This window comes from Dipodomys spectabilis, unplaced genomic scaffold, assembly GCF_019054845.1.
Source record: "Dipodomys spectabilis isolate Male_0828 unplaced genomic scaffold, ASM1905484v1 ptg000230l, whole genome shotgun sequence".
NCBI lineage: Eukaryota > Metazoa > Chordata > Mammalia > Rodentia > Heteromyidae > Dipodomys > Dipodomys spectabilis.
The window spans coordinates 1,503,971-1,531,458 of NW_024870907.1; the positions used below are offsets into that span (position 1 = coordinate 1,503,971).

The 27,488-nt window shown below is 43.2% G+C and overlaps 1 protein-coding gene across 1 annotated transcript in view; it reads left to right on the forward strand.

The window, feature by feature from the left end:
- Positions 1-27,188, forward strand: part of Ep300 (E1A binding protein p300) — a 79,494-nt gene extending 52,306 nt beyond the window's left edge. Inside the window, exons 18-31 of the mRNA XM_042697872.1 lie at positions 132-371; positions 2,024-2,112; positions 5,322-5,402; positions 10,603-10,659; positions 12,974-13,051; positions 14,603-14,670; positions 15,678-15,828; positions 15,947-16,093; positions 16,315-16,428; positions 17,446-17,611; positions 18,304-18,468; positions 20,448-20,609; positions 23,382-23,663; positions 23,867-27,188. Of these exons, the coding sequence (XP_042553806.1) occupies positions 132-371; positions 2,024-2,112; positions 5,322-5,402; positions 10,603-10,659; positions 12,974-13,051; positions 14,603-14,670; positions 15,678-15,828; positions 15,947-16,093; positions 16,315-16,428; positions 17,446-17,611; positions 18,304-18,468; positions 20,448-20,609; positions 23,382-23,663; positions 23,867-26,059 (3,993 nt within the window). The 3' untranslated portion in view covers positions 26,060-27,188. The remainder of the gene's footprint in view (positions 1-131; positions 372-2,023; positions 2,113-5,321; positions 5,403-10,602; positions 10,660-12,973; positions 13,052-14,602; positions 14,671-15,677; positions 15,829-15,946; positions 16,094-16,314; positions 16,429-17,445; positions 17,612-18,303; positions 18,469-20,447; positions 20,610-23,381; positions 23,664-23,866) is intronic.
- Positions 27,189-27,488: the final 300 nt, after the last annotated feature.

Consider the following 27,488-nt stretch of genomic DNA (forward strand, 5'->3'; position numbering starts at 1 on the left):
TCAGGCCCCACAACCAACAACAACAAAAGATGTTATATTAAATATATTTGGTGGTAAAATAAAGATACTGCCTGTGCCCTAAGTATAGTATAAGAATGAGTAATATTGTTTGGTGTTGCTTACCCTTCTAGGATTACTTTGATATTGTGAAGAGCCCCATGGATCTTTCTACTATCAAGAGGAAGTTAGATACTGGCCAGTACCAAGAGCCCTGGCAATATGTGGATGACATTTGGCTCATGTTCAACAATGCATGGTTATATAACCGGAAGACTTCCAGAGTATACAAATATTGCTCCAAGCTATCTGAGGTCTTTGATCAAGAAATTGACCCTGTCATGCAAAGCCTTGGATATTGTTGTGGCAAAAAGGTAAAAAGGCTTTCAGGTCTTGGTTAACTTCTACGATGTCTAGAATATAGTGATGATTGTTCTGCTTCTGGATTTGACAGAATTCTTCCCACCTTTTCCCACACCCCGTCTTCCCCACCTCTCACCCTTACCCTTTTTTTCCCTGTTGTATTAAAGTGCTAGGGATCAAACTGAGGGTCTCAGATGCACAATTTATTCTTATACCACAGTAGAATACTCTTTTTTTTTGGGCGGGGGGTCAGTCATGGGGCTTGGGGCTTAAATTGAGCTGTCCCTGAGCTCTTTTGCTCAAGACTAGCGCTATACCACTTGGAGCCAGTGCACCACTTCCAGTTTTCTAGTGGTTATAGTGGATAATCGGAAATAATCAAGTCTCAACGGATTTTCCTGCCCTGGCTGGCTTCTAACTGCAGTCCGCAAATCTCAGCCTCCTGAGTAACTGGCACCCAACTCTTTCTTAAATTTCTTTCTTTGTGCTGTTACTGGGGCATGAACTCAAGTTGTCAAGCCCACATATTTTTCATTCAGTGCTGGCACTTTACCATTTGAGCCATACCTCCACTCTTTTGTTTTTTTGGGTCCGGTTGTGGGCCTGAACTCTGGGCCTGGGCGCTGTCCCTCAGCTCTTCAGCTCAAGGCTAGCGCTCTACCACTTGAGCCACAGCGCCACCTCCAGCTTTTTTCTTTTTGCTTATGTGGGGCTGAGGAATCGAACCCAGGGCCTCAGGCATGCAAGGCAAGCGCTCTACCACTGAGCCACCTTCCCAACCCCACTCTTTTGTTTTTTTAAGGTAAAACCATACAGTCCTGTAAATCAAACCAAACCTCAGTTATTTAAGCAAAATAATGATCTTAATCTCTCATTAATTTGGATTTAGCTCTCATTTGTTTTTGTAAATTGTCACATAGAGAAAAAGTTTAAGATTACTTTTTTTGATTTGCCTTTACTGAGGTTGACTTTAGGCATTATCAGTTTGTTAGATTGGTTTTCAGAAACTGAGGTATTTGTCTTTTTTTTTTTTTTTTTTTTTTTTGTCAGTCATGGAGCTGGTTCAACTCTGGGGCCTGGGCGCTATCCCTCAGCTCTTTGGCTCAAGGCAAACACTCTACCACTTAAGCCACAGCACCACTTCCGGTTTTCTGTTCGTTTATTGGAGATAAGAATTTAATGGACTTTCCTGCCCCCACTTGCTTTGAACTACAAGTTCTCAGATCTCAGCTTCCTGAGTAGCTAGGATTACAGGCATGAGCCACTAGCGCACAGCTGTTTCATTGTTTTCATAACTGAGAACTATGACTTTGTTAGCATTTCTTTCTCATCTGTGATTATGACTAATCCTCAGATCCTTTAAGATCCTTTTTTTTTTTTTTTTTTTTTTTTGGGGGGGGGGGGTCAGTCGTGGGACCCGAACTCTCGAGGCCTGGGTGCTGTCCCTCAGCTCTTTAGCTCAGTGCTAGCGCTCTACCACTTGAGCCCCAGCACCACTTCCAGTTTTCTGCGTGGTTTATTGGAAATGAGAGTTTTCCTGGACTTTCTTGTCTGGGCTGGCTTTGAACCGTGATCCTCAGATCTCAGCCACCTGAGTAGCTAGGATTACAGGTGTGAGCCACCGTCGTCCTTTTACTCTTTTAACAAATGTTTTTTTTTGCAGTTGGAGTTCTCTCCACAGACACTATGTTGCTATGGCAAGCAATTATGCACAATTCCTCGTGATGCTACTTACTACAGTTACCAGAACAGGTAAGTTCCATCATGTGTAGATGCTGGTCCATGTGTCCTTGTGTCTAGGGAAGTGCATGTGGATGGACCAGCACAGATGTCATGGTTTATGTTTAAATTGCTTGAAAAACACCTGTATAACACAAGTTCTATTCTTAGGTTTTTGCCTTTCAGGAATATATTAAATTTTCTAGCAAAAACTAGCTTGGTACTAGAATTCAAACTTAGTGACTTCAAAGCATGCTAGGAAGTACTGAGTTACATCCCTATATTGGTATTTTATAAAGAAGGAATTCAAGGAGTTGTTTTTGGAGGCTTGACCTAAGGAACTGGCTTTCCTTGAACTCCAAGGTTTAGCATTCTGCCACTTGAGCCACAACTCCACTTCTGGCTTCCATGCTGGATTTGAACCATGATTGTCACATCTCACCTTCCTGAATAGCTTCTATTGGTGAGCCACTGGGTCCCAGCAGGACTGTTGTGTTTTTTTGTTTGTTTGTTTGTTTTTTTAATCATCACAACCTACAGCAAAACTGAAGATTTTTCCCATGTGATGGTGGCTCATATCTGTAATCCTAGCTACTTGAGAGGCTACAATTTGAAGCATCCAAGTTTTAAGTCTTTGAGATTCCCATCTCCATAATAACTAGCAAAAAGCAGCCTAGAAGCATGCCTCCAGCACAATACAAAACAAAAGATTTGCAAATATTAAGAACTTGTAAGTAGAACTTGTTAATTCAGCTTTCCAGAAATGCTTTTAATGGAAGGGTTGAGGTTCAAGGACAGCTCAGGCATAGAAGTTAGTCCCTATCTTAACCCGTAAGCCTGCAGCAATAGCATATGCTTGTGATAACAACTACTGGGGTGTATTGGGAGGAGGATCCAGGAGGATCATGGTCCAAGCTTCCTACTGTAGTACTGAAGCTTTGTTTTAGGAAGCACAATATCCTGAGGTCAGCCTTGAGTCCATCCCCACCTCCAGATTTTTGTGTACAACCCACCCTAATTTAATGAGATTTAACAGATTAAAACAGATCTCTAGAATTTGTTTTATCTTCCATAAGCAAATTAAAAGAAAAAATTCCAACATAGAGAATGACAGGATTCTAGGGAATGTGACACTACGTTATTTTCTCAGTGGGTTGCAAAAATGTAAGTTTTATTTACCAGTTGCTTAACCAGGAAACTTCCCTGCTTTCAGTAATAATATATATGTATAATATGCCATAATATACCCATGCATAGATTGTGTGTTGGCACCTCTGATATGGTAACATAAAGACTGGGTATTTAATTGCCTTTACTTGTTAAATCCATGATGATGTTTGTGAACTTGTGTGCTACAGATGCATTTCTAGCTTGAAAATTCATCTAAACTTTTTTTTTGTTCTATTTATCAAAAAACAACGTTTCCTGGTTGTTTATGGGCATGAAAATCCAGTTTTTTGCTCTTTAAAATCTACTTTATATATATTGTGTGTGTATATGTATATATAATGTAAGTTATTAGAGTTTTGCTCATGTTAGAACTTTCACTTTCAAAAACTTTACCATTTTTCTAGGTTCTAGGGTTTGAACACTGGGTCTTGTCTTGAACTTACTCAGCTTGCCTGTTTGTCTGGTGCTGTCACTTGAAACATGCCTCCAGACTTGTTTATTCCTAGTTATTTTTGAGTTGGAGTCTCATGGATTTTCACCCTGGCCTGGATCCTTTGGATTCTGGACTGCCCATTAGCTAGTACTTAAGACATGAGCCACTAGCACCTGACTCCATTTTTTTCATTTGTTTGTTTTGCCAGTCCTGGGGCTTGAACTCAGAAACTGGGTGCTGTCCCTGAGCCTTTGTGCTCAAGGTTAGTGCTCTACCATTTGAGCCACAGCCCCACTTCCAGCATGTTTTTTTTTAGTACTTTATCTTAGCCTCCTGAGTAGCTAGGATTACAGGTGTGAACCAGCAGCATCCTGCTTATTTCTGCATTTTAAACAGCAGGCTAAATAGTCATTTTCATGTAAAATCACACTTTTTATCATGTATTTGGTCACTATAGTGCATTTTAAATGGCAGCCTGAATAGTCATTTTCATGTAAAATCACTCTTTATCATGTATTGGTTACTATAGTGCGTATTTTCTTTCAATCTATAGTTATAGTCAGCATTTAACTGCTTGATGAAAACTATTCATGATAAAAACTTTTTTTTTTGTCGGTCGTGGGGCTTGAACTCTAGGCCTGGGCACTGTCCCTCAGCTCCTCAGCTCAAGGCTAGCACTCTACCACTTGAGCCACAGCGCCACTTCAGTTTGCTTGTGGTTTATTGGAGATGAGTCCTGCCTGGGCTAGCTTTGAACTGTGATCCTCAGATCTCAGTCTCCTCATTAACTGGGATTTCAAAAAATATTTGTTGCTTTTTTAGTTCTAAGTTTTGATTAATCGGCATATTGGAGTGGCACTCTACCACTTGAACCACACTCCTAGCCCTTTCACTTTGTTTTCCAATAGAGTATTGTGGTTTTGCCCTCTCCAACTTCCATCTACTAACTTCATGCTATGGCTGGGATAACAGACACACTCTACCATGCTTGGCTTGTAATAGTTGAGATAGGGCAAACAGCCCTATTCCTAATCTCTGGCTCCTAGTTGTTTTTTAGTATCCATTAAGTGGATAATTTTTTCATTTTGAAGTAGAATCAGTGTGATTATGATTGCCATGTTTGGTCATGGTCAGAATAGGGCCTCTCCTCTGTTGGCATATTAGTCATTTTTCTTCGCAACTATTTATATCAAGTATTTATAAGTGAAAAAAAGGGGTCTGGGTTTATGTAAGTGAAACTTTTGTTTTTATTTACTGTAATCATTTGCTACTTGTTATTCCATTGAGATATTTAATGCTAATCTGTGCTTTGCCTTGGCTTTCTGCTTTGTGTTGTCCTGTCTTGCTTTTGTTTTTTGTTGTCCTGAAATCCCTCATTTCTTCGTTTGTTGTGTTTTTTTTTTTCCTCCCTCATGCTTGTCGTTGTCTGCACTTGGCTTTGATTGCAAAAAACAAAACAAAAAAACCCAAACTGTGGGGCCCATAATCTGCATCATTGAATGTCCTTGTCGCCGTTGATGACCTGCTCTCTGCTCCCGTTCCCCTCCTTGGCCTGCTGTGATTGGTGGCTTCGTTGCTTGGCTTGGGCTGTGTTGTGTGAACGGAACAGTTCACCCCAGTATGGCCTTCTTGCCGACAGGTATCATTTCTGTGAGAAGTGTTTCAATGAAATCCAAGGGGAGAGCGTTTCTTTGGGGGATGACCCTTCCCAGCCTCAGACGTAAGTAACTATGTTAGTTATTTCTGTTGTTTTCAGTTGTGTTAAGGATTTGGTCTTAAATTGTGCTGTTAAGGATTAGCCATAGGTGGCTACTTAGGTATCAATTAATTTAAAGTAAATAATTTTTTTCTTTTTTTTACATTATTCAGTTCATTTTTATTTTTAGTGTTGGTAAACAATACATTTTTAAATGTTTATTGTAAAGGTGATGTACAAAGGGGTTACAATTACATAAGTAATGACATTTTTAAAAATAATTTTTTATTGGGATTAAGTGATTACATAAATTTCACAAACTGCTGTGTAGCATTAGCCACAGGTGGCAACTTAAGTATCAATTAATTTGAAGTTGCTTCTCATCTAAACTGTCTTATTTCATGTGCATAATGGCCATCTGTGGCTAATGGCTACCCTGATGGTTGGCTCATACCAGTTCATCCTAGCTGTGCTAGCCTAAGGAATAAATACATCAGCAAAGGTTATCTTGTATTAAAAATGTTTTTCTATGAGCCTCTTTTCTAAAAATTGAAAGGTGTTGGATAAGAATATTGTTTCCGCCGGGCGCCAGTGGCTTACGCCTGTAATCCTAGCTACTCAGAAAGCTGACATGTGAGGATCGAGGTTCAAAGCCAGGAAAGTCCTTAAGACTCTTTATCTCCAATATAGAGTGTGGCTCAAGCGGTAGAGCGATTGCCTTGAGCTGAAGAGCGCAGGGACAGCGCCCAAGCCCAGAGTTCAAGCCCCATGACCCACCAAAAAAAAAAAAGTATTGTTTCTAAGCCAGGCGCTGGTGGCTCACACCTATATTCCTAGCTTAGGAGGCTGAGATCTGCAGATAGCAGTTAGAAGCCAGTCAGGGCAGGAAAGTCCCTGAAAGACTTTTATCTCCAATTAACCATTCAAAAATGGGAAGTTGCACTGTGATTCAAGTGGTAGAGCTGTAGCCTTGAGCTCAGGGGACAGCACCTAGGCCCAGAGGTCAAGCTCCACAACGAACCAAAAATATATATATATATATATATATATATATATTTCCAGACCTGAATTTCAACAGATTCATTGAATAATGGCCATGTATCCATCTTTTTTGTCAATCGTGGGGCCTGAACTCTGGACCTGGGCACTGTCCTTCAGCTTTTCAGCTCAAGGCTAGCATTCTACCACTTGAGCCACAGCACCACTTCTGGTTTCCTAATGGTTTATAGGAGATATGAGTCTCCCAGAGTTTCCTTCCCGGGCTGGCTTTGAACTGTGATCCTCAGATTTCAACCTCCTGAATAGCTAGGATTACAGGCATGAGCCACCGGGGTCCGGCTTTCCATCTCTTGATAATAGCTAGATCCCTGTAATGTGAATAGAATTTAACAGTATATTAAACAGTATATTAAGCCCATAAGCTCTTACAGTTTGGTAAATGCAAGGAAGTTTTCAAATATACACCACAGCTGATAATAGTTGTGTATTTGTGTGTGTGTGTGTATGCTAGAGCCTGAGTACGGTCTTTGAGCTTTTGGGGTTTTTTGTTGTTGTTGTTGTTATGTTTAATGATTTTATTTATTTTGTACAAGGTTAGCGGTCTACCACTTGCCACACTTCCACCTCTGGCTTTTGGTGATTATTGATAAAAGTCTCATAGACTTCTGTGCCCTGCCTGGCTTTGAACCACAATCCTCACATCTTAGCCTCCCAAGAAGCTTGGCTTGCAGTAGTAATTTTAATTTCTTAAGACTGAAACAATATATTTCACCTTAGTTTAAGAACTATTTAGTATTGATTATAAAATTTTTTCCAGGGTCTGTAAATGTGGCTTAGTGATAAGAGTGCTTGCCTACCATGAATGAAGTCCTGGCTCTGATTCCTCAATGCCACATAAACAGAAAAAGCCAAAAGTGGCGCTGTGGCTCAAGTGCTAGCATTGAGCAAAAGCAGCTCAGAGACAGTGCCTATGCTTGGTGGGGGGTGGGGAGCAGGGGAGGGGAATTGTAGGTTACTCATTAAATGGGACTTTCTAAGCACTGGTGGCTTAATGCCTGTAATCCTAACTACTCAAGAGGCTAAATCTGTGAATCAGAATTCAAAACCAGCCTGGGCAGGAAAGTCCACAAGACTCTTTACTTATAGTTAATCATCAAAAAGGCCAGAACTTAAGCTGTGATTCAAGTGGTAAAGTGTTAGCCTTAAACACCAAAGCTTAGGAACAGAGTCCAGTTTCTGAGTTCAATCCCTAGTACCTGCACGAAAAAAAAAAAAAGCCAGGACACTTAACACAACCTGATTCATTCTTTCAGTTGGATTGTACATTTGTACTTTCTCCTCCAGTTTTTTGGTCAGTCGTGGGGCCTGAACTCTGGGCCTGGGCGCTGTCCCTCAGCTCTTCAGCTCAAGGCTAGCATTCTACCACTTGAGCCACAGTGCCACTTCCGGTTTTCTGAGTGGTTAATTGGAGAGAAGAGTCTCACTGCTGGCTTTGAACTATGATCCTCAGATCTCAGCCTCCTGATTAGCTAGGATTATAGGCACTTCCGGTTTTCTGAGTGGTTAATTGGAGAGAAGAGTCTCACTGCTGGCTTTGAACTATGATCCTCAGATCTCAGCCTCCTGATTAGCTAGGATTATAGGCGTGAGCCACCGGCGCCCAGCTCCTTCAGGCATTATTGAAATACAATAAACTCAATCTAGTTGTTGTTCTAGAACTGATGAGGAACAGTTGAGCCCTAGAGGAGATATTCTAGCTCTCTGCTAATAGCGCCAGAGAGGACTTCATGAGGAAAGGTTTCACGTAATACAGAAAGGGCTGTCAGTACTGAACTTAAGACTAGGAACACTTGGGCTACGAAGGTGGCTCAGCGGTAGAGCACTTGCCTTGCATGCATGAGGCCCTGGGTTTGATTCCTCAGCACCACATAAGCAGAAAAAAAAGCCGTAAGTGGCGCTGTGGCTCAAGTGGTAGAGTGCTACCCTTGAGCCAAAGAGCTGAGGGACAGAGCCCAGGCCCAGAGTTCAGGCCCACGACCAGACTAAAAAAAAAAAAAAAGACTAGGAACACTTTAAATTTAAAAATGTACAATTTAGCTGGGTGCCGGTGGCTCACACCTATAATCCCAGTTACTCAGGACGCTGAGATCTGAGGATCCCGGTTCAAAGCCAGCCTGGGCAGGAAAGTCCCTGAGACTCATATCTCTAATAAACAACTAGAAAAACTGGAAGTGGCTCTGTGGCTCAAGCAGTAGAGGGCTTGCCTTGAGCTGAAGAGTGCAGGGACAGCACCCAAGCCCAGAATTCAAGCCCCACAACTGACCGCCCCCCCCCCTCAAAAAAAAGTACTACTTTTGTATACAAAAGAAAAATTCCCAGTATCCAACTTAAGTCCCCTAAAATTGATTTTAGGTGACAACTGTAAAACTACTAGCTTCTATATGAAGGGAAACCCTAGCAGTGTAATAATATATGAGACATCTCGGTGGAAAGCTGTTTCCTTCAAAATTATCCTTTAGGTAAAGCTGAAATACCTGATCATACTGCATCTGCACCATGAGTCTGAGAACCAGTTACCCTCATGCACTAAGAAATAACTATATTTTGTTTTATTTTTAAACTTGTTTTTTCTTTACTTTTTTGGTACTGGGGATCAAATCCAGGGTGTTACTCTTGTTATACAAGTGCTTTGCCACTGACTGAGCTACATCCCAGCCCTCTATTTCTTTGAGAGTCTCAAATTTCTGCCACAGCCTGAGTGCTATGATAATGAGAATTGACCACTCTTACCAGGCTCTCAACTATTTTTTGGGGGGGGGGGGGGGGCAGACTTGGGGCTTGAACTTGGCCTGAGTGCTGTGTCTCTGAGCTCTTTTGTTCCCGGCCAATGCTACCACTTGAGCCACAGCACCACTTCCAGTTTTCTAGTAGTTAATTAAAGAGTTTCATGGGGACTTTGCTGCCTTGGCTGGCTTTGAACCATGATCCTCAGATCTCAGCTTCCTGAGTGGCTATTACAGGTGTGAGCCACCAAATACCCACCTTCAACTATATCCTTTTTCTTTTTTCCTTTTTACTGTTTTTGTTGGTTATGAGATTTTAACTTAAGTTATTTTATTCAAGGCTCTACCACTTTGAGCCAGAGCTCTACATCCAGTTTTCTAGTGGTTAGTGGGAGATAAGAGTCTCATGGACTTCCCTGCTCAAGCTGGCTTTGAACTATGATTCTCAGATCTCAACCTCTTGAGTAGCTAGGATTACAGATGTGAGCAACCAGTGCCCGGATTCAATTGTATTCTTAATGTTGGAATGTTTAAGGCACTCTTGAAAAAAATGTTTGTCGTTTTTTGTGCTTGCTGGTCTTGGGACCTAGGCACTGTTCCTGGGGTTAGCACTCAGGGCATAGTGCTCTACAACTTGCTCCTCAGCTCCATTTCCAGCTTTTTGGTGATTAAAGATTGTGAGCCACTGGTGCTTGGCAAGAAAGTTTTTTTTTTTTTAATTAATAAAGGTGATGGACAGAGGGGTTACAATTAAACGACTGGTAAAGAGGACATTTATTTATTGGGGGGGGGGGGGTGTTCGTGTTCGGTCGTGGGGCCTGAACTCTGGGCCTGGGCGCTGTCCCTCAGCTCTTCAGCTCAAGGCTAGCATTCTACCACTTGAGCCACAGCGCCACTTCCGGCTTTTTTTTTCTGCTTATGTGGTGCTGAGGAATCGAACCCAGGGCCTCAAGCATGCTAGGCAAGTGCTGTACCACTGAGCCACCTTCCCAGCCCCAGGGGGGACAGTTCTTAAAAAAAGAATATTCCTTATCATTGCAATCTAGTCTAGGAATATTAAAACATAAAAAATGGAGTGTGTTAGGGCGCTAGCCTTGAGCTGAAGAGCTGAGGAACAGTACCCAGGCCCAGAGTTCAGGCCCCATGACCAGACCCCCCCCCCCCCCAAAAAAAAAAAAAAAAAAAAAGGAGTGTACAGTAGTAGGTAGATACATCTAAAGAGGAAATGAAGTAATCTTTCTAGTTTGTCTTTGGTCTTTTGTTTCCTGTAAGGATAAATCTGCTTGCTATAAAATCCTATAGAATATTCTTTACATAAATCTATTAATATATTTTCTTAGGACATCTAAATTATCTATTGAAGATTTTGTTCCAGTTAGAGGGGATAGTATGATGCAAATGTTTCTACTGCTTTCCTCACTGTGTTCATTTTCTCTCCTCAGTACAATAAATAAAGAACAATTTTCCAAGAGAAAAAATGACACACTGGACCCTGAACTGTAAGTTGATTCTCAGGAATTGTCAAGTCACTACACTTGTCCTTTCTTCTTTTCATTCTTTTGGTTTGTATGGCCTGTCAGATGAACATCAGCATATATTCTAATGGTACATATATGCAATCTATATCTAAACATTTACAGTTAGTGGTCATTTTCATTAAGTAAATGTTTTGGTATATGTGTTGGCTCCTGTGAAATGTCAAGCTTCCTCTCCTTTAATGCTGTAAGGTCTGTTCTTTGCCTTTCTTAGAACCTACAGCACTGCACTGAACTAGCCTTCTAGCTGTTCCTTAACATTGCTGGATGCATCTGGAGGTTCCACCACCAGTGCTTACTGCTCCCTGCTCCCTTGGCTAAGTCAAATTGAAAATTCAGGGTCTTTTATTGTGTTTTTTTTGTTTGTTTTTGTCATGAGGCTTGAACTCTGGGCCTGGGCACTGTCCCTTAGCTCTTCAGCTCAGAGCTAACACTGTATCATTTGCGCCACAGTGCCACTTCCATTTTTCTGGTGGTTAATTAGAGATAAAAGTCCCATGGACTTTCTTGCCCCTGGCTGGCTTTGAACTGTGATCCTCAGATCTTAGCCTCCTGAGTAACTAGGATTACAGGTATGAGCCACTGGCGCCCGGTGAAAATTTGTATTTTTAATGACAATTTATTTTGAAATTTGTTTTCCCTGTGTCCTTTTTTGTTTGATGATTTTTCCTTTTTCCTTTTTTGGAGACACTGGCAATTGAACATGGGAGAAGGGGATGTGTTGTTCTTGCTGAGTAAGCATTCTTCCCTTGACCTGTACCTCTAACTCCCTTTTTTGTTTTCTGGGTTTTTTTCTATTTTATTTTTTTATTGTGAAAGTACTGTACAGAGGGGTTGCAATTACATGGGCAAGAAAATGAGTACATTTCTTATCAAGCCTTGTAGCCTCCTCCTCTGTTTCCCCTTCCCATCCTCCCCCCTAACTCCCTTTTGTAGGGTCTTACTGTATGCCCTGGCATGCCTGGGCTTCCTCTGATCCTGTTGTAACTTCCCATGTGACAGACATGTGACCCTGGGCCTCAAACATAGGTTTAAGTGGAGTCCAAAAACTTTGTTTCCTGCTGGCCTTAAACTGTCATTTCCCAGTCACCTTTGCCTTCTAAGTAGTTGGGATTATACCTTGAGCCATCCTTCCCTGCTTTGTTATTGTTTTTGATAAGTTGTAGGCCTTGAACACAGAACCTGGGCCCTGTCCCTGAGCTTCTTCATTCAAGGTTAGTTCTGTGCCACATTGAGCCACAGCACCATTTCATATTTTCTAGTGGTTAATTACAGACTTTCAAGTTTTGCTAGTTATTTTAGATACAGGGTCTCCCAAACATTTCTCACTGTGTTGACAATCTCCTTAATAGCTAGGATTCTCTCATATGAGCCATCACTACCCAACAAGTAGTTGTTTTAATATTTATCTTATGCAATGGGGCTTTAAGGTGAGAAGTCACGTTATGAGTACAATGCATTTTTATCAGTGTCACCCCTTCCATCATTCTACCCCATCTTTCCTCATTCTATCCTGCCCTGAAGTTACGAGGTTCAATTTTTACATATTGTACATTGAAAATGACTACATTTGGGCTGGGAAGGTGGCTCAGTGGTAGAGCACTTGCCTTGCATGCATGAGACCCTGGGTTCAATTCCCCAGCACCACATAAGCAAAAAGAAAAAAGCCGAAAGTGGCGCTGTGGCTCAAGTGGTAGAGCGCTAGCCTTGAGCTGAAGAGTTGAGGGACAGCGCCCAGGCCCAGAGTTCAGGCCACACAACCAGACCCAAAAAAAGAAGAAAAAGAAAATAACTACATTTTTGACCTTCCTTCATTCAAGTGACCCCCCCAAAAAAGCAAAACAACAACAAAAAAACATTAAACTTAACTTTTTAGTCATGGGTTAGACTTGCTAGCTAGGCAAATGTTTTTACCACTTGTACCAAGCTCTTCACCTAACTTTCAGTTCTTCAGCCATGATCTTTGGCTCTTTTCATTTCTTTAGGTTATTTTTCAGCTAAAATATATTTCTTCACCCTTGATGGACGACCTGGGCTGTGGTCCTCCTATGTATTCAGGGTGACAGGCATGTGCCACCTTGACTGGCTTGTTGGTGTTGATACAGGGATGTCATGTTTCACCCGCCCCCAAGCTGGCCTTCAACCATGATTCTCACCCAGTCTATACCAGGGACCACATGCACAAGTCATAGCACCTAGTTAATCTTCTGAATTGTTAAAAATGTCAATACTGCATCTGATTTTGACACTAATTTTGAAATTGGCTTTGTGTTTTCAGGTTTGTTGAATGTACAGAGTGTGGAAGGAAAATGCACCAAATTTGTGTTCTCCATCATGAGATCATCTGGCCAGCTGGGTAAGTCTTCTATTTCTCTGGAACTTTTCATTGTGAATATTAACAAGTTTTTTTCTTCTTTACAATAACTATGTCTTCATGATGTTTTTGTTTTTTGTTGTTTTGAGGGGGAGGGGCCCTTGAACTCTGGGCCTATGCGCTTTCCCTGAGCTCTTCACCTCAAGGCTAGTACTGCTCTACCTACCACTTGAGCCACAGTGCCACTTCTGGTTTTCTGAGTGCCTTATTGGAGATGAGAGTCTCCAGAGGCTGGGTGCTGGTAGCTTACACCTATAATCTTAGCTACTCAGGAGGTGAATCTGAGGATGGAGGTTCAAAGCCAGCCTGGGTAGGAAAGACCTTGAGACTCTTATCTCCAATAAACCACTCAGAAAACTGGAAGTAATACTGTGGCTCAAGTGGTAGAACGTTAGCCTTGAGGAGAAGAGCTGAGGGATAACGCCCAGGCCCAGAGTTCAAGCCCCAGGACTAACAAAAAAAAAGTCTCAAGGGCTTTACTGCCTGGGTTGGCTTTGACCTGCGATCCTCAGATCTCAGCCTCTTAAGTAGCTAGGGTTATAGGTGTGAGCCACTGTGCCAGGCTTCACAAAGTTTTGTTTTTGTTTTTGTTTTTTTTTTGGGTCCGGTTGTGGGGCCTGAACTCTGGGCCTGGGCGCTGTCCCTTAGCTCTTCAGCTCAAGGCTAGTGCTCTACCACTTGAGCCACAGCGCCACTTCCGGCTTTTTTTCATTTTGCTTATGTGGTGCTGAGGAATGGAACCCAGGGCCTCAGGCATGCAAGGCAAGCGCTCTACCACTGAGCCATCTTCCCAGCCCTTCACAAAGTTTTTGTTATGTTTCTCCTAGGGCTTGAGCTGGGTCCCTGAGCCTTTCTTTGCTCAAGGCTGGTGCTCTGCCACTTGAGCCACAAGGCCACTGCAGCTTTTTCTGAGTAGTTAATTGTAGATAAATGTCTCACTAACTTTCCTGCCTGGGGCTCACATTGCACCACAATCCTCAGATCTCTCAGCCTCCTGGTTATAGGCATGAAGTCACCAGCATTTTCTTTGGGCCCTTGAATGTTAGTTAACATGGGAAGCCCTTCCAAAATCAAAGTTTTCTCTACACTGAGAAACAATCAGTAAAAACTAGTTTTGCTTGTATTCTTCTAATACATACACATTTAATGCTGGGTATTTTCAGTGACTTATGCCAATAATCCTAGCTACCAACAAGGCTGAGCTCTGAGGAACAGTGTTCAAAGTTATAAACTAGCCCTGACAGGAAAAAGCATGAGACTCAACTACAGTTAATTACCTAAAAGAGGGAAGTGAAATTGTGGCTTAAGTGGTAGGATACTAGCCTTAAGCATAAAAAGCTCAGCTACTACCTAGGACCAGCAGTGGGGGAAAAGGAAAATCATGGCATTGATGATAGACCAAATGATGGCTGTGTGAGGCGTTAAATATTTTTTAAGAGGCAATACCATAACCAATGCTGTGACAGTTTTTGTTATATGTTACTTTATCTGCTTGACTACATTGTTTAAGCAAAATCTTGATTTACATTTTAGGTTGGTCTGTGATGGATGCTTAAAGAAAACTGCACGAACTAGGAAAGAGAATAAGTTTTCTGCTAAAAGTAAGTTTAATTCTTACAGTTATAAATCTTAGCACAACATCTGCATCCTAGTTAAAAGATAGCATCTAGTCACTGTTACCCATATTAAAAGTTATTTACCCAGAGTAGAGTTGTTTGTATAACCTATTAAATAAACGTTGAGTTGTAGCTGGTTGTCATGACTCATACGTGTAATCCTAGCTACTTAGGAGGGTGAAATCTGAGGATCACAGTTCAAAACCTGAACAGACAAGGTGGGAAAGTCTAAGAGACTCTAATCTCCAATTAAATAACAAAAAGCCAGAAATGTACCTGTGGCACCAGTGTAGAGTTCTAGCCTTTAGCAAAGGCAGCTCAGGCTCTGAATTCAAACCATAGGGGACACACACACATACAGGTTGTTTTTATAATAAATTAACAATCTCTCTGTAGTTTATTTTTTTGGTTTTTGGTTTTTTTTTTTTTTGGAGCGGGGGGCAGTCCGTTCGTGGGCCTGAACTCTGGGCCTGGGCACCGTCCCTCAGCTCTTCAGCTCAAGGCTAGCACTCTACCACTTGAGCCACAGCGCCACTTCCGGCTTTTTTTCTTTTTGCTTATGTGGTGCTGGGGAATCGAACCCAGGGCCTCATGCATGCAAGGGAAGCACTCTACCACTGAGCCACCTTCCCCAGCCCCTTACTGTAGTTTTGTTTGTAGATGGTTTTGCAATATTTTACTGACCTAGAAATTGCTTTGACTCCTATGTTTTTCAACTAATACATCCTAGGTAACATGTATATGGGTATTTGTTCTACATTTTAATTAACTGCTGAAATTGAAACATTTCTAAGTAAAAGATGGAGGATTGGGGATATGGCTCCAGTTTCTGATACAGCAAAGAATAGAAAGCCACACTCGCATTATGACAGTGTTCACAAAATGTTTTAAAAAATATACACACACTACAATTTATCCTGTTTGTTGGATGAGATCACCCCTCAAGACAGTAAAAATTTGAACTTTGGTAACTTTAGCTTTTGTGTTCCTAGGATTGCCATCTACCCGGCTTGGCACCTTTCTAGAGAATCGTGTGAATGATTTTCTGAGGCGACAAAATCATCCTGAATCAGGAGAGGTCACTGTTAGGGTTGTACATGCTTCTGACAAAACTGTGGAAGTCAAGCCTGGCATGAAAGCAAGGTATCTAGCAAGTCCCCCTTTTTCTTGTGGGTACACTATTGTTCATATCCAGTTCCTACTAGTGATTCTGACAGAATGACATGTGTTTGTGGTCTTTCCCCCAATCCAAATTGTGTAGGTTTGTAGATAGTGGAGAGATGGCTGAATCCTTCCCATACAGAACCAAAGCCCTTTTTGCCTTCGAAGAGATTGATGGTGTTGACTTGTGCTTCTTTGGCATGCATGTTCAAGAGTATGGCTCTGACTGTCCTCCACCCAACCAGAGGTAGGACTGACTCGCTGTGTCCAGCATTCCAGCAGGGGGGGGAACAGGAATTAAGTCACAACAGACAAGAAGGCATAGAGGCTTAGGAAAGTGGAGATTGATATAGGGTGTACCAGAAACTGCTAAATGTTAATAAGGTGAAAGCATATGCAGGACAAAGATACATGTTTGTAGCCACTTAATCACTGTGTGATGACTTCTTTTCTCTTTGTTTGCTGTAGGAGAGTATATATATCTTACCTCGATAGTGTTCATTTCTTCCGTCCTAAATGCTTGAGGACTGCAGTATATCATGAAATTCTAATTGGATATTTAGAGTATGTCAAGAAATTAGGGTAAGTATGGTGGGGGTGGGGGCTGGGTTGGGATTGTTATGTAGTTGTACAAAGATATTACAAGAGAACAGATACTGCCGGGCGCTGGTGGCTCACGCCTGTAATCCTAGCTACTCAGGAGGTTGAGATCTGAGGACCTCGGTTCAAAGCCAGCCCGGGCAGGAGAGACCGTGAGACTCCTATCTCCAATAAACCACCAGAAAAACCAGAAGTGGCGCTGTGGCTCAAGTGGTAGAGCGCTCGCCTTGAGCTGAAGAGCTGAGGGACAGCGCCCAGGCCTAGAGTTCAAGCCCCACGACCGACAAAAAAAAAGAAAGAAAAGAAAACAGATACTGTGTTGAGACATGGTCTTAAGAGTAACCTTGGGCTGGGAAGGTGGCTCAGTGGTAGAGCACTTGCCTTGCATGCATGAGGCCCTGGGTTCAATTCCTCAGCACCACATAAGCAAAAAGAAAAAAGCCAGAAATGGTGTTGTGGCTCAAGTTAGAGTGCTAGCCTTGAGCTGAGGGACAGCTCCCAGGCCCAGAGTTCAGGCCCCACGACCGGACCCCAAAAAAAAAAAAAAATTCAAGGCTTAAGCCCAGCCCCACTTCTAGCTTCTTGGTGATTAATTGGAAATAGTCTCACAGACTTTCTTGCCTGGACTGGCTTCAAACTTCAATCCTCAGATCTCCTGGGTTAGGATTACAGGCATGAGCAACTGGTGCTCAGCTTTGTTCTAAGAATTTTTATCTTAAACTGAATTTTGTGGACTTCATGGTTATTTTATTGAACTCAGTCTTTGCTAGATATACACTATACTACTCGAGCCCTGCCCATGTCTATATTATTGTTTCTGTATCTGTTTCAACTTGTCTTATAGTGTTCTACGTCGGTGAATTAGTGTACCTGTAGAGGAAAAGTCGGGGCCACCCTGGCAACATAGTGAAACCTTGTCCCTTGAAAGATAAAAGTATAACTTTCTGTATAGACTGGACAATCTCTATTCTTGATATTTCTTCTCCTTGTGTTGTTAAGATACACAACAGGACATATTTGGGCCTGTCCACCAAGCGAGGGCGATGACTATATCTTCCATTGTCATCCTCCTGACCAGAAGATACCCAAGCCTAAGCGCTTGCAGGAATGGTACAAAAAGATGCTTGACAAGGCTGTATCAGAGCGTATTGTCCACGACTACAAGGTCAGTTGGAACACAGCTGTACTATTTTTGCTGCCCTGTTTCCTATCATTTCACTTTCACTAGGTCTTTGTTTGCTGTACCTCTACACTTTTTGTATATGTAAAGAGTTTCAAAGTCAAAACTAGGTGGTTAAGAGAGGTGATGTAAGTCAAGAAGTATATGGTGACCAATCTAAAATTTATGCTTAATAGCGTGTTACCATCTCATAATGTAAACTACTGCATTCAGGAAAAGCATTGGATGTTTTCCCAAGCAGCTCAAAAGATCCTGTATAGCACCTGTTTGCAATTCACATTGTTAGCAGTTAAACTTATGATATGCCAGTAGTGGTTTACAGGAGGTCCTGCCTTAAGTCCAGTCATTCTGACAAGAAATGAGACATGGTAAAGAGTGAATGTTTGTGCTTCCACCTCTGCACTGGACCTGGCAGAATAATTTGCCCCTCCAATATATAGAGGTCCACTCATGAGTATAGGAAAAAGAACAAGAGTACATCCCTAGCATATGTCATGAATACAAAATCTCTGCCTGCTTTCAGAAAACACTTCGGTCTTTTATGTATCTTGTACAGAGGGATTTCAGTTGAGCAGGTCAGTTTGTGAGTACAGGGTATCTAGATCAAATGTTGCATCCTCCATCTCTCCCATCCATCCCCTCAGTTTTGTTTTTTTTTTTCTTGGAAATTTTCACAGGATATTTTAAAACAAGCTACTGAAGATCGACTAACAAGTGCAAAGGAATTGCCGTACTTTGAGGGTGATTTCTGGCCCAATGTTCTGGAAGAGAGCATTAAGGAACTGGAACAGGAAGAGGAAGAAAGAAAGAGGGAAGAGAACACCAGCAATGAAAGCACTGATGTAAAGGCATTATTTCCTCAACCTTGATTCTTACATAATCAGAAATGAGCTTAAGTTTTCAATTGGTTAGGCAGGAAATGTTGGCTTAAGAATACTTGAAGCTAGGGCTGGGAAGATGGCTCAGTGGTAGAGCGCTTGCCTTGCATGCCTGAGGCCCTGGGTTTGATTCCTCAGCACCACATAAGCAAAAAGAAAAAAGCCGGAGGTGGCGCTGTGGCTCAAGTGGTAGAGCGCTAGCCTTGAGCTGAAGAGCTGAGGGACAGTGCCCAGGCCCAGAGTTCAGGCCCCACGACTGGACCCAAAAAAAAAAAAAGAAAGAATACTTGAAGCCAGGCCTGCCCTAACTAGTTGAAAGCTGAGATTAGGATTATAGTTTTTAAAGCATATACACAAGATTCCTTTCTTAACTAATAGCATGTATGCTGCTGTCATGCTACCTGGACGGCAGTTCCAGGTGATCCTGGACAGAAAAGCCCTAGGCCTCCAGTTGAAGAAGTTGGTAATGGTGGCATGTACCCTCCATTCCTAGTAGCTACAATAGAGACAACTTAAAATAGCCAGATCACAGTTGCAGCACATGTGGGGGATAGGGTAGGGACAAGGCCCTAGCTCAGAAACAGTGTATCCTGGAGCTCGTGGTTTATTCTGGAATCCTAGTTACTCAGGAGGCTGAGATCTGAGGACTGCTGGTTTAAAGTGGTAAGCATGTGAGCTTACAGAAACAGTAAACCAGGGGCTGGGAAGTTGGCTCAGTGGTAGAGCGCTTGCTTTGCATGCCTGAGGCCCTGGGTTCGATTCCTCAGCACTACATAAGAAAAGCCGGAAGTGGCGCTGTGGCTCAAGTGGTAGAGCACTAGCCTTGAGCTGAAGAGCTGAGGGACAGCGCTCAGGCCCAGAGTTCAGGCCCCACAACCGGACCCAAAAAAAAAAAAACAGTAAGCCAGAAGTGGCGCTGTGGCTCAAGTAGTAGAGCGCTAACCTCTGGCTGAAGAGCTGAGGGATAGCGCCCAGACTCAGAGTTCAAGCCCCATGACCTACAAAAATAAATAATAAATCCTTTTAAGCCTGGCGCTGGTGGCTCACGCCTGTAATCCTAGCTACTCAGGAGGCTGAGATCTGAGGATCTCAGTTCAAAGCCAGCCCGGGCAGGAAACTCCGAGAGACTCTTCTCTCTAATAAACCACTAGGAAACCGGAAGTGGTGCTGTGGCTCAAGCAGTAGAGCACTGGCCTTGAGCTGAAGAGTGCGGGGACAATGCCCAAGCCCAGAGTTCAAGCCCCATGACTGACAAAAAATAAATAAATAAATCCTTTTAAGAAACATAAAATTACTTCCCTAAAGGGCTACATTATGATTCCTACAGGCCTATGGTGGACTGCCATAAATAAGTCATAGTCTTCCTCCTCCATTCCTCCTAGGGATTAAACTCAGGTTCACCTGCATGAATCTACATGTAGGTGAACTTGAGCTTGTTGGTCGGTTGGTTTTGGTCCGTTTTGCAGTATGAATTCAGTGCATGGGCATTGTCCCTGAGCTCTTGATCAAGGATAGCACTCTACCACTTCGAACCACTGGACCAGTGGTTCACAGTACTGTGGTCCAGTGGTGTTACTTAGAGATAAAAGTGTGGTGGAGGGCTGGGAAGTTGGCTCAGTGGTAGAGCACTTGCCTTGCATGCATGAGGCTCTGGGTTCGATTCCTCAGCACCACATAAGCAAAAAGAAAAAAGCCGGAAGTGGCGCTGTGACTCAAGTGGCAGAGCACGATCCTTGAGCTGAAGAGCTGAGGGACATTGCCCAGGCCCAGAGTTCAGGCCCCACGACAGACCAGAAAAAAAAGAAGTTAGTGAAGAATGGCTAGTGAAATAAAATCCCGGGTATAACCTCTGCTTTCAAAGAAGGAAAGTTACCTGAAATGTTTCCTATTTCCTCCTTAACAAAAACTTAATGTTTTTTTGTTTCCTTTTTGCTGTCTTGTAGGTGACAAAAGGTGACAGCAAAAATGCTAAAAAGAAGAATAATAAGAAAACCAGCAAAAATAAAAGCAGCCTGAGTAGGGGCAACAAAAAGAAGCCTGGTATGCCCAATGTGTCTAATGACTTGTCTCAGAAACTGTATGCCACCATGGAGAAGCATAAAGAGGTAAGAGGCAGCTGCCAAGACAGAAGTTAGCAGGACTGGCTTCTGCACAACCACCCACCCCACCTCTAGCAGACTACTAGCCATCCAGTGGGGAGAAATCAGTTAAAGTAGTTGATAAGATGGTACTTAGGGTAGATTGTGATTCTGTGTTTCAATGTAGATAGTGTTAGGGTGTTTCTCATTCAAAAATACGAAAAGGATGCTAGTGATAGAATGCTTGCCTAGCATGCATATGAAGCCCTGGGTTCGATTCCTCAGTACCACGTAAACAGAAAAGGCTGGAAGTAATGCTGTGGCTCAAGTGGTAGAGTGCTAGCCTTGAGCAAAAGAAGCCCAGGGACAGCGCCCAGGCCCAGAGTTCAAGCCCCCTGACCGACAAAGATAAATATGAGAATATTTTGTTAATCTTGTTTATGTTGCTTAACAAGGATTTTGGCCAAGATCCTTAGAACTCTGTGGAGAATTTCAGTTTGTAATTGCCCTTTGGGAGAGAGAAATCCATAAAAACAACTTAAAGTTTTTCAGAAAGTAAGTTCCAAAATAGGGGAAAATGAAGAAAAGAGCTTTCACATATCTGGGTGTCAGTGGTTCACTCCTGCAATCCTAGCTACTCAGGAGGCTGACATCTGAGGATTGTGGTTTGAAACCAGGCCAGGCAGGAAGGTCCATAATAAGCCATCAGAAAACCAGAAGTGGAGCTGTGGCTGGAACATTAGAGTCTCTAGATTGTGCCCAGGTCTTGAGATCATGCCTCACAATCCACCAAAAAAAAAGTTTTCACATAAAATGAGCCAAAAAAAAATTTAAGACAAAAAGAATAAGGAACAAAGGGCTGGGAAGTTGGCTCAGTGGTAGAGCGCTTGCCTTGCATGCATGAGGCCCTGAGTTTGACTCCTCAGCACCACATAAGCAAAAAGAAAAAAGCCGGAAGTGGCGCTGTGGCTCAAGTGGTAGAGCGCTAGCCTTGAGCTGAAGAGCTGAGGGACAGCGCCCAGGCCCAGAGTTCATGCCCCACGACTGGACCCAAAAAAAAAAAGAAAGAAAGAAGAAGTTGTCCTTGTTGTTGTGAGTACTTGCCATTCCACTATCATAATAAGATAAAAACCAATGAATTTGAAGATCATTTTTTGTTTGTTGATGCTAGTACTGGGACTTGAACCATAGAGGCCTGTCTTTCTGCTAAGGCTAATACTCTACCACTTGAACCACAATTCCACTTTCAGGTTTTTGTGTTGTTGGGTTGGTTTTGGTTTTATATTTTTGGTTGGTTGTAGGGCTTGAACTCTGGGCTGGGCCTATTTGTCACCTCAAGGCGAACACTCTACTGCTTGAGCCACAGCACCACTTCTGGTTTTCTGGTGGTTAATTGGAGATAAGAGTCTCCTAGATTTTCCTGCCCAGGCTTGCTTTGAACCACTATCCTCAGATCTCAACGTCCTAAGTAGCCAGGGTTACAGGCATGAGCCACTGTCACCTGGTTCTTTTTGTTTGTTTGTTGTAATGGTTAATTGGGATGATAATTTCCTGGACTTTCCTGCCAGGCTGGCCTCAAACTGCTTCTCAGCCTCTTGAGTAGCTAGGATTACAGGTGAGAACTTTGTTCTCACATATAGTCAAGTTCTTATAGGGAATGGCATTTGTATGGAGAGAGAAAAATTGGGGCTTGATTGTAGATAGGGAATTTAACATTTCAATGATTGTTACCTAGATTATTGAGGTCTTTGTAGCAGTATTTAATGTCACTTAAAGTATGTTATGATCTGTTTGACTTAAACTGTGGACATGTTCCTGGGCTTTGTTCAGTCTTAGGGACTAAATTTGTAGCTGTAAAAGTAGATTATAAGGCTTTGCTATAATAGTAGCAAATATGCCTTCTCATTTATTCATTATGTGTAATTATTTACAACACATACATAAGGTGCCTTCTTGTTGCCATCTTTTCCAAATGCTTAGAGGACTGATGCCTAAGGGTTTCTGTACTTAAGTGTGGAAAAAGCTTCAGCAACAAGGACTAGGGAAGTTGCTTTTCTTTCATCTTTTATTTTAAAACTTGAAACCATTGCATTACCATTTGCTATGCAGTCCAAGAAGGAGGATGTACTTTGTAGAGCTATGCTAGTTTTGCAATGAAGATAGTTCAACCTGATAGCACCATTTAATGCCCCAAACAAGGATTATGTATGAATCATGTTGCCTTTCATTTTGAACAGATTTTTAAATCTTGAGTAGGTTACATGAACCTAGGCCAGTAGTAGTCTGAAAGACTATATCTTAGATTTGTCTGATCTGTTCCTTAGATTCAGTTTAAACCATGGATTACATCTTAAAATAGACTGCCTAGGAGGCAGAATGTCTACTGTACATATGCTAGAACTAAGGTGCTCTGTTTTGTTGTCAGGACTAGGGTTTGAACTCTGCCCCTCATTCTTGCTGGGCAAGAGCTCTATCATTTAACTATACAACAAGCCTTTCTTTTCTTTTTTCTTTTTTTGCCAGTCCTGGGCTAGAACTCAGAGCCTGGGGACTGCCTGAGAGCTTTTGCTCAAGGCTAACACTCTACCACATGAGCCACAGCACCAAGTCTGACTTTTGCTGTTTATGTGCTACTGAAGAATAGAACCCAGAGCAGATGGAGCAAAGGAGAAAAGGGAAATATGAATGCATACTAACCCTGTGTATACTCTTAGTGCTGAGATATAGAGATAGCCTGATTCCTTTTTGTAGCAGTGGTGTTCCAATTCAAGAGTCAGAATAAGCTTATGTGTTTGACAGGTCTTCTTTGTGATTCGCCTCATTGCTGGCCCTGCTGCCAATTCCCTGCCTCCCATTGTTGATCCTGACCCTCTAATCCCCTGTGATCTGATGGATGGTCGAGATGCATTCCTCACCCTGGCAAGAGATAAGCATCTGGAATTCTCTTCATTGAGAAGAGCCCAGTGGTCTACCATGTGCATGCTGGTGGAGCTGCATACGCAGAGCCAGGACCGCTTTGTCTACACCTGCAATGAGTGCAAACACCATGTGGAGACAAGATGGCACTGCACTGTCTGTGAGGTGGGCACTAGGTCTTGGGAAGTAGCGGGGCACTGCACTGGCCGGGTCCCCCTGTCTCAGGGGTGATAAGGATGGCTTGCTGATGAAGCTGGTTTTGTTCTATATAATGACGCTTTTCTAGTCCACGCAGAGAAACAGTAACCAACATGGTTTTAATGGCTTAAATCTTAGCTTATCTGAACCTCCTACTTTTATTCCCTCAGGATTATGATTTGTGTATCACCTGCTATAACACTAAAAATCATGACCACAAAATGGAGAAACTAGGCCTTGGCTTAGATGATGAGAGCAACAACCAGCAGGCAGCAGCCACTCAGAGCCCAGGAGACTCTCGCCGCCTGAGCATTCAGCGCTGCATCCAGTCTCTGGTACATGCCTGTCAGTGCCGCAATGCCAACTGCTCCCTGCCGTCCTGCCAGAAGATGAAGCGGGTCGTACAGCATACCAAAGGCTGCAAACGGAAAACCAATGGCGGGTGCCCCATCTGTAAGCAGCTCATTGCCCTCTGTTGCTACCATGCCAAGCACTGCCAGGAGAACAAGTGTCCCGTGCCATTCTGCCTCAACATCAAGCAGAAGCTTCGGCAACAGCAGCTGCAGCACCGGCTCCAGCAGGCTCAGATGCTCCGCAGAAGGATGGCCAGCATGCAGAGGACGGGTGTGGCCGGGCAGCAGCAAGGCCTGCCGTCCCCAACCCCTGCCACTCCAACCACACCCACTGGCCAGCAGCCAGCTACCCCACAAACACCCCAGCCCCAGCCCCCCGCTCAGCCCCAGCCCACCCCTCCCAGCAGCATGCCGCCTTACTTGCCTAGGACTCAAGCTGCTGGCCCTGTGTCCCAAGGCAAGGCAGCAGGCCAGGTGACCCCTCCCACCCCCCCTCAGACTGCTCAGCCACCCCTTCCAGGACCCCCACCTGCAGCAGTAGAAATGGCAATGCAGATTCAGAGGGCAGCTGAGACGCAGCGCCAGATGGCCCATGTGCAAATTTTTCAACGGCCAATTCAACATCAAATGCCCCAGATGACCCCCATGGCCTCCATGGGCATGAACCCACCTCCGATGGCCAGAGGGCCTAGTGGGCATATGGAACCCGGGATGGGGCCCACTGCAATGCAGCAGCAGCCACCCTGGGTTCAAGGAGGATTGCCTCAGCCCCAGCAACTTCAGTCTGGGATGCCAAGGCCAGCCATGATGTCAGTGGCCCAACATGGTCAGCCCTTAAACATGGCTCCGCAACCAGGACTGGGCCAAGTAGGTGTGAGCCCACTAAAACCCGGCACTGTGTCTCAACAAGCCTTACAAAACCTCTTGCGGACTCTCAGGTCTCCCAGCTCTCCCCTCCAGCAGCAACAGGTGCTTAGTATCCTGCACGCCAACCCCCAGCTGTTGGCTGCATTCATCAAACAGCGGGCTGCCAAGTATGCCAACTCGAACCCACAACCTCTCCCTGGGCAGCCTGGCATGCCCCAGGGACAGCCAGGGCTGCAGCCGCCTACCATGCCGGGTCAACAGGGCATCCACTCCAACCCAGCCTTGCAGAACATGAATCCCATGCAGGCAGGTGTCCAGAGGGCTGGCTTGCCCCCACAGCAGCCGCAGCCGCAGCTGCAGCCACCCATGGGAGGCATGAGTCCCCAAGCGCAGCAAATGAACATGAATCACAACACCATGCCCCCGCAGTTCCGAGACATCTTGAGACGGCAACAAATGATGCAGCAACAGGGAGCAGGGCCAGGCATCGGCCCAGGAATGGCCAACCACAACCAGTTCCAGCAACCTCAAGGGGTGGGCTACCCGCCCCAGCAGCAGCAGCAGCAGCAACGAATGCAGCATCACATGCAACAGATGCAGCAGGGGAATATGGGACAGATGGGACAGCTCCCTCAGGGCTTGGGAGCAGAGGCTGGTGCCAGTCTGCAGGCCTATCAGCAGCGGCTCCTTCAGCAACAGATGGGATCCCCTGCTCAGCCCAACCCAATGAGCCCTCAACAGCATATGCTCCCCAATCAGGCCCAGTCCCCACACCTTCAAGGCCAACAGATTCCTAATTCTCTCTCCAATCAAGTTCGATCCCCCCAACCTGTCCCTTCTCCTCGGCCTCAATCCCAGCCCCCCCACTCCAGCCCATCTCCAAGGATGCAGCCTCAGCCTTCTCCACACCATGTTTCCCCACAAACCAGCTCCCCACATCCAGGACTGGTAGCTGCCCAAGCCGCCAACCCCATGGAACAAGGGCATTTTGCCAGTCCGGACCAGAATTCAATGCTTTCTCAGCTTGCTAGCAATCCAGGCATGGCAAACCTCCATGGTGCAAGCGCCACGGACCTGGGACTCAGCACCGATAACTCAGACTTGAATTCGAACCTCTCACAGAGTACACTAGACATACACTAGAGACACCTTGTATTTTGGGAGCAAAAAAATTATTTTCTCTTAACAAGACTTTTTGTACTGAAAACAATTTTTTTGAATCTTTCTTAGCCTAAAAGACAATTTTCCTTGGAACACATAAGAACTGTGCAGTAGTGTTTGTGGTTTGAAGCAAACATGCGAGATGAACCTGAGGGATACTAGAATACAAAGAATATATTTTTGTTATGGCTGGTTACCCCAGTCTTTTTTTCCCTTGTGTGTGTGGTTCAAGTGTGCACTGGGAGGAGGCTGAGGCCTGAAGCCACCATTGCTCCTGCCTTGCACCTCCAATAGGTTTTATTATTTTTTTTAAATTAATGAAAATATGTAATATTAATAGTTATTATTTACTGGTGCAGATGGTTGACATTTTTCCCTATTTTCCTCACTTTATGGAAGAGTTTAAAAAAAAACATTTCTAAAACCAGAGGACAAAAGGGGTTAATGTTACTTTAAAATTACATTATATATATATATATATATATAAATAAATATATATAAATATATATTAAGATACCAATTTTTTCTCTGGGTGCAAAGACGTTCATTCTTTTAAAAATGTTTAAAAAAAAAAAATCTCCCTTTCCTCCCTCAAGTCAACTTTTGTGCTCCAGAAATTTTTCTATTCCGTCAGTCTGAGCGTAAAACTTCAAGTATTAAAATAATTTGTACATGTAGAAAGAAAAATGACTTTTTCAGAATATACAGGGGCAGCTGCCAAATTGATGTATTATATATATTGTGGTTTTTGTTTCTTGAAAGAATTTTTTTTTTCGTTATTTTTACATCTAACAGGAAAAACAATTAAAAAGAGGGTAAGAAACGATTCCGGTGGGATGATTTTAACATGGAAAATGTCCCTGGGGTTTCTTCTTTGCTTGCTTTCTTCCTCTTTACCTTCCCCTCCCACACACACATACACACAGACACACACACACAAACACACACATACATTCTGTAAAACTTGAAAATAGAAAGCAAAAACCCTCAACTGTTGTAAATCATGGAATTAAAAGTTGATTACTTATAAATATGAACTTTGGATCACTGTATAGACTGTTAAATTTGATTTCTTATTACCTATTGTTAAATAAACTGTGTGAGACAGACATCCTGACTTTGTGTTACTTCTTCAGGCCACACCAGTTTATTGCCTAATATGTGCAAAGCCCTGAATTCAGTTCCCAGTACAAGGGAAAAAAACATGTTATTACTCTGAAGAAAATGGACACTATCAACTTAGAATCTTTTTAACATCATATATAAGGAATTTCCAAATTTTGAGTTCAAAGTTCAAGAGAAAATGAAATTGACTTCCAAATACTATTGTGAGACTCTCATCTCAAATTAAGCACCAGAAAACTGGAAGTGGCACTGTAATTCAAGTGGTAGAACACTCACCTTGAGCTGA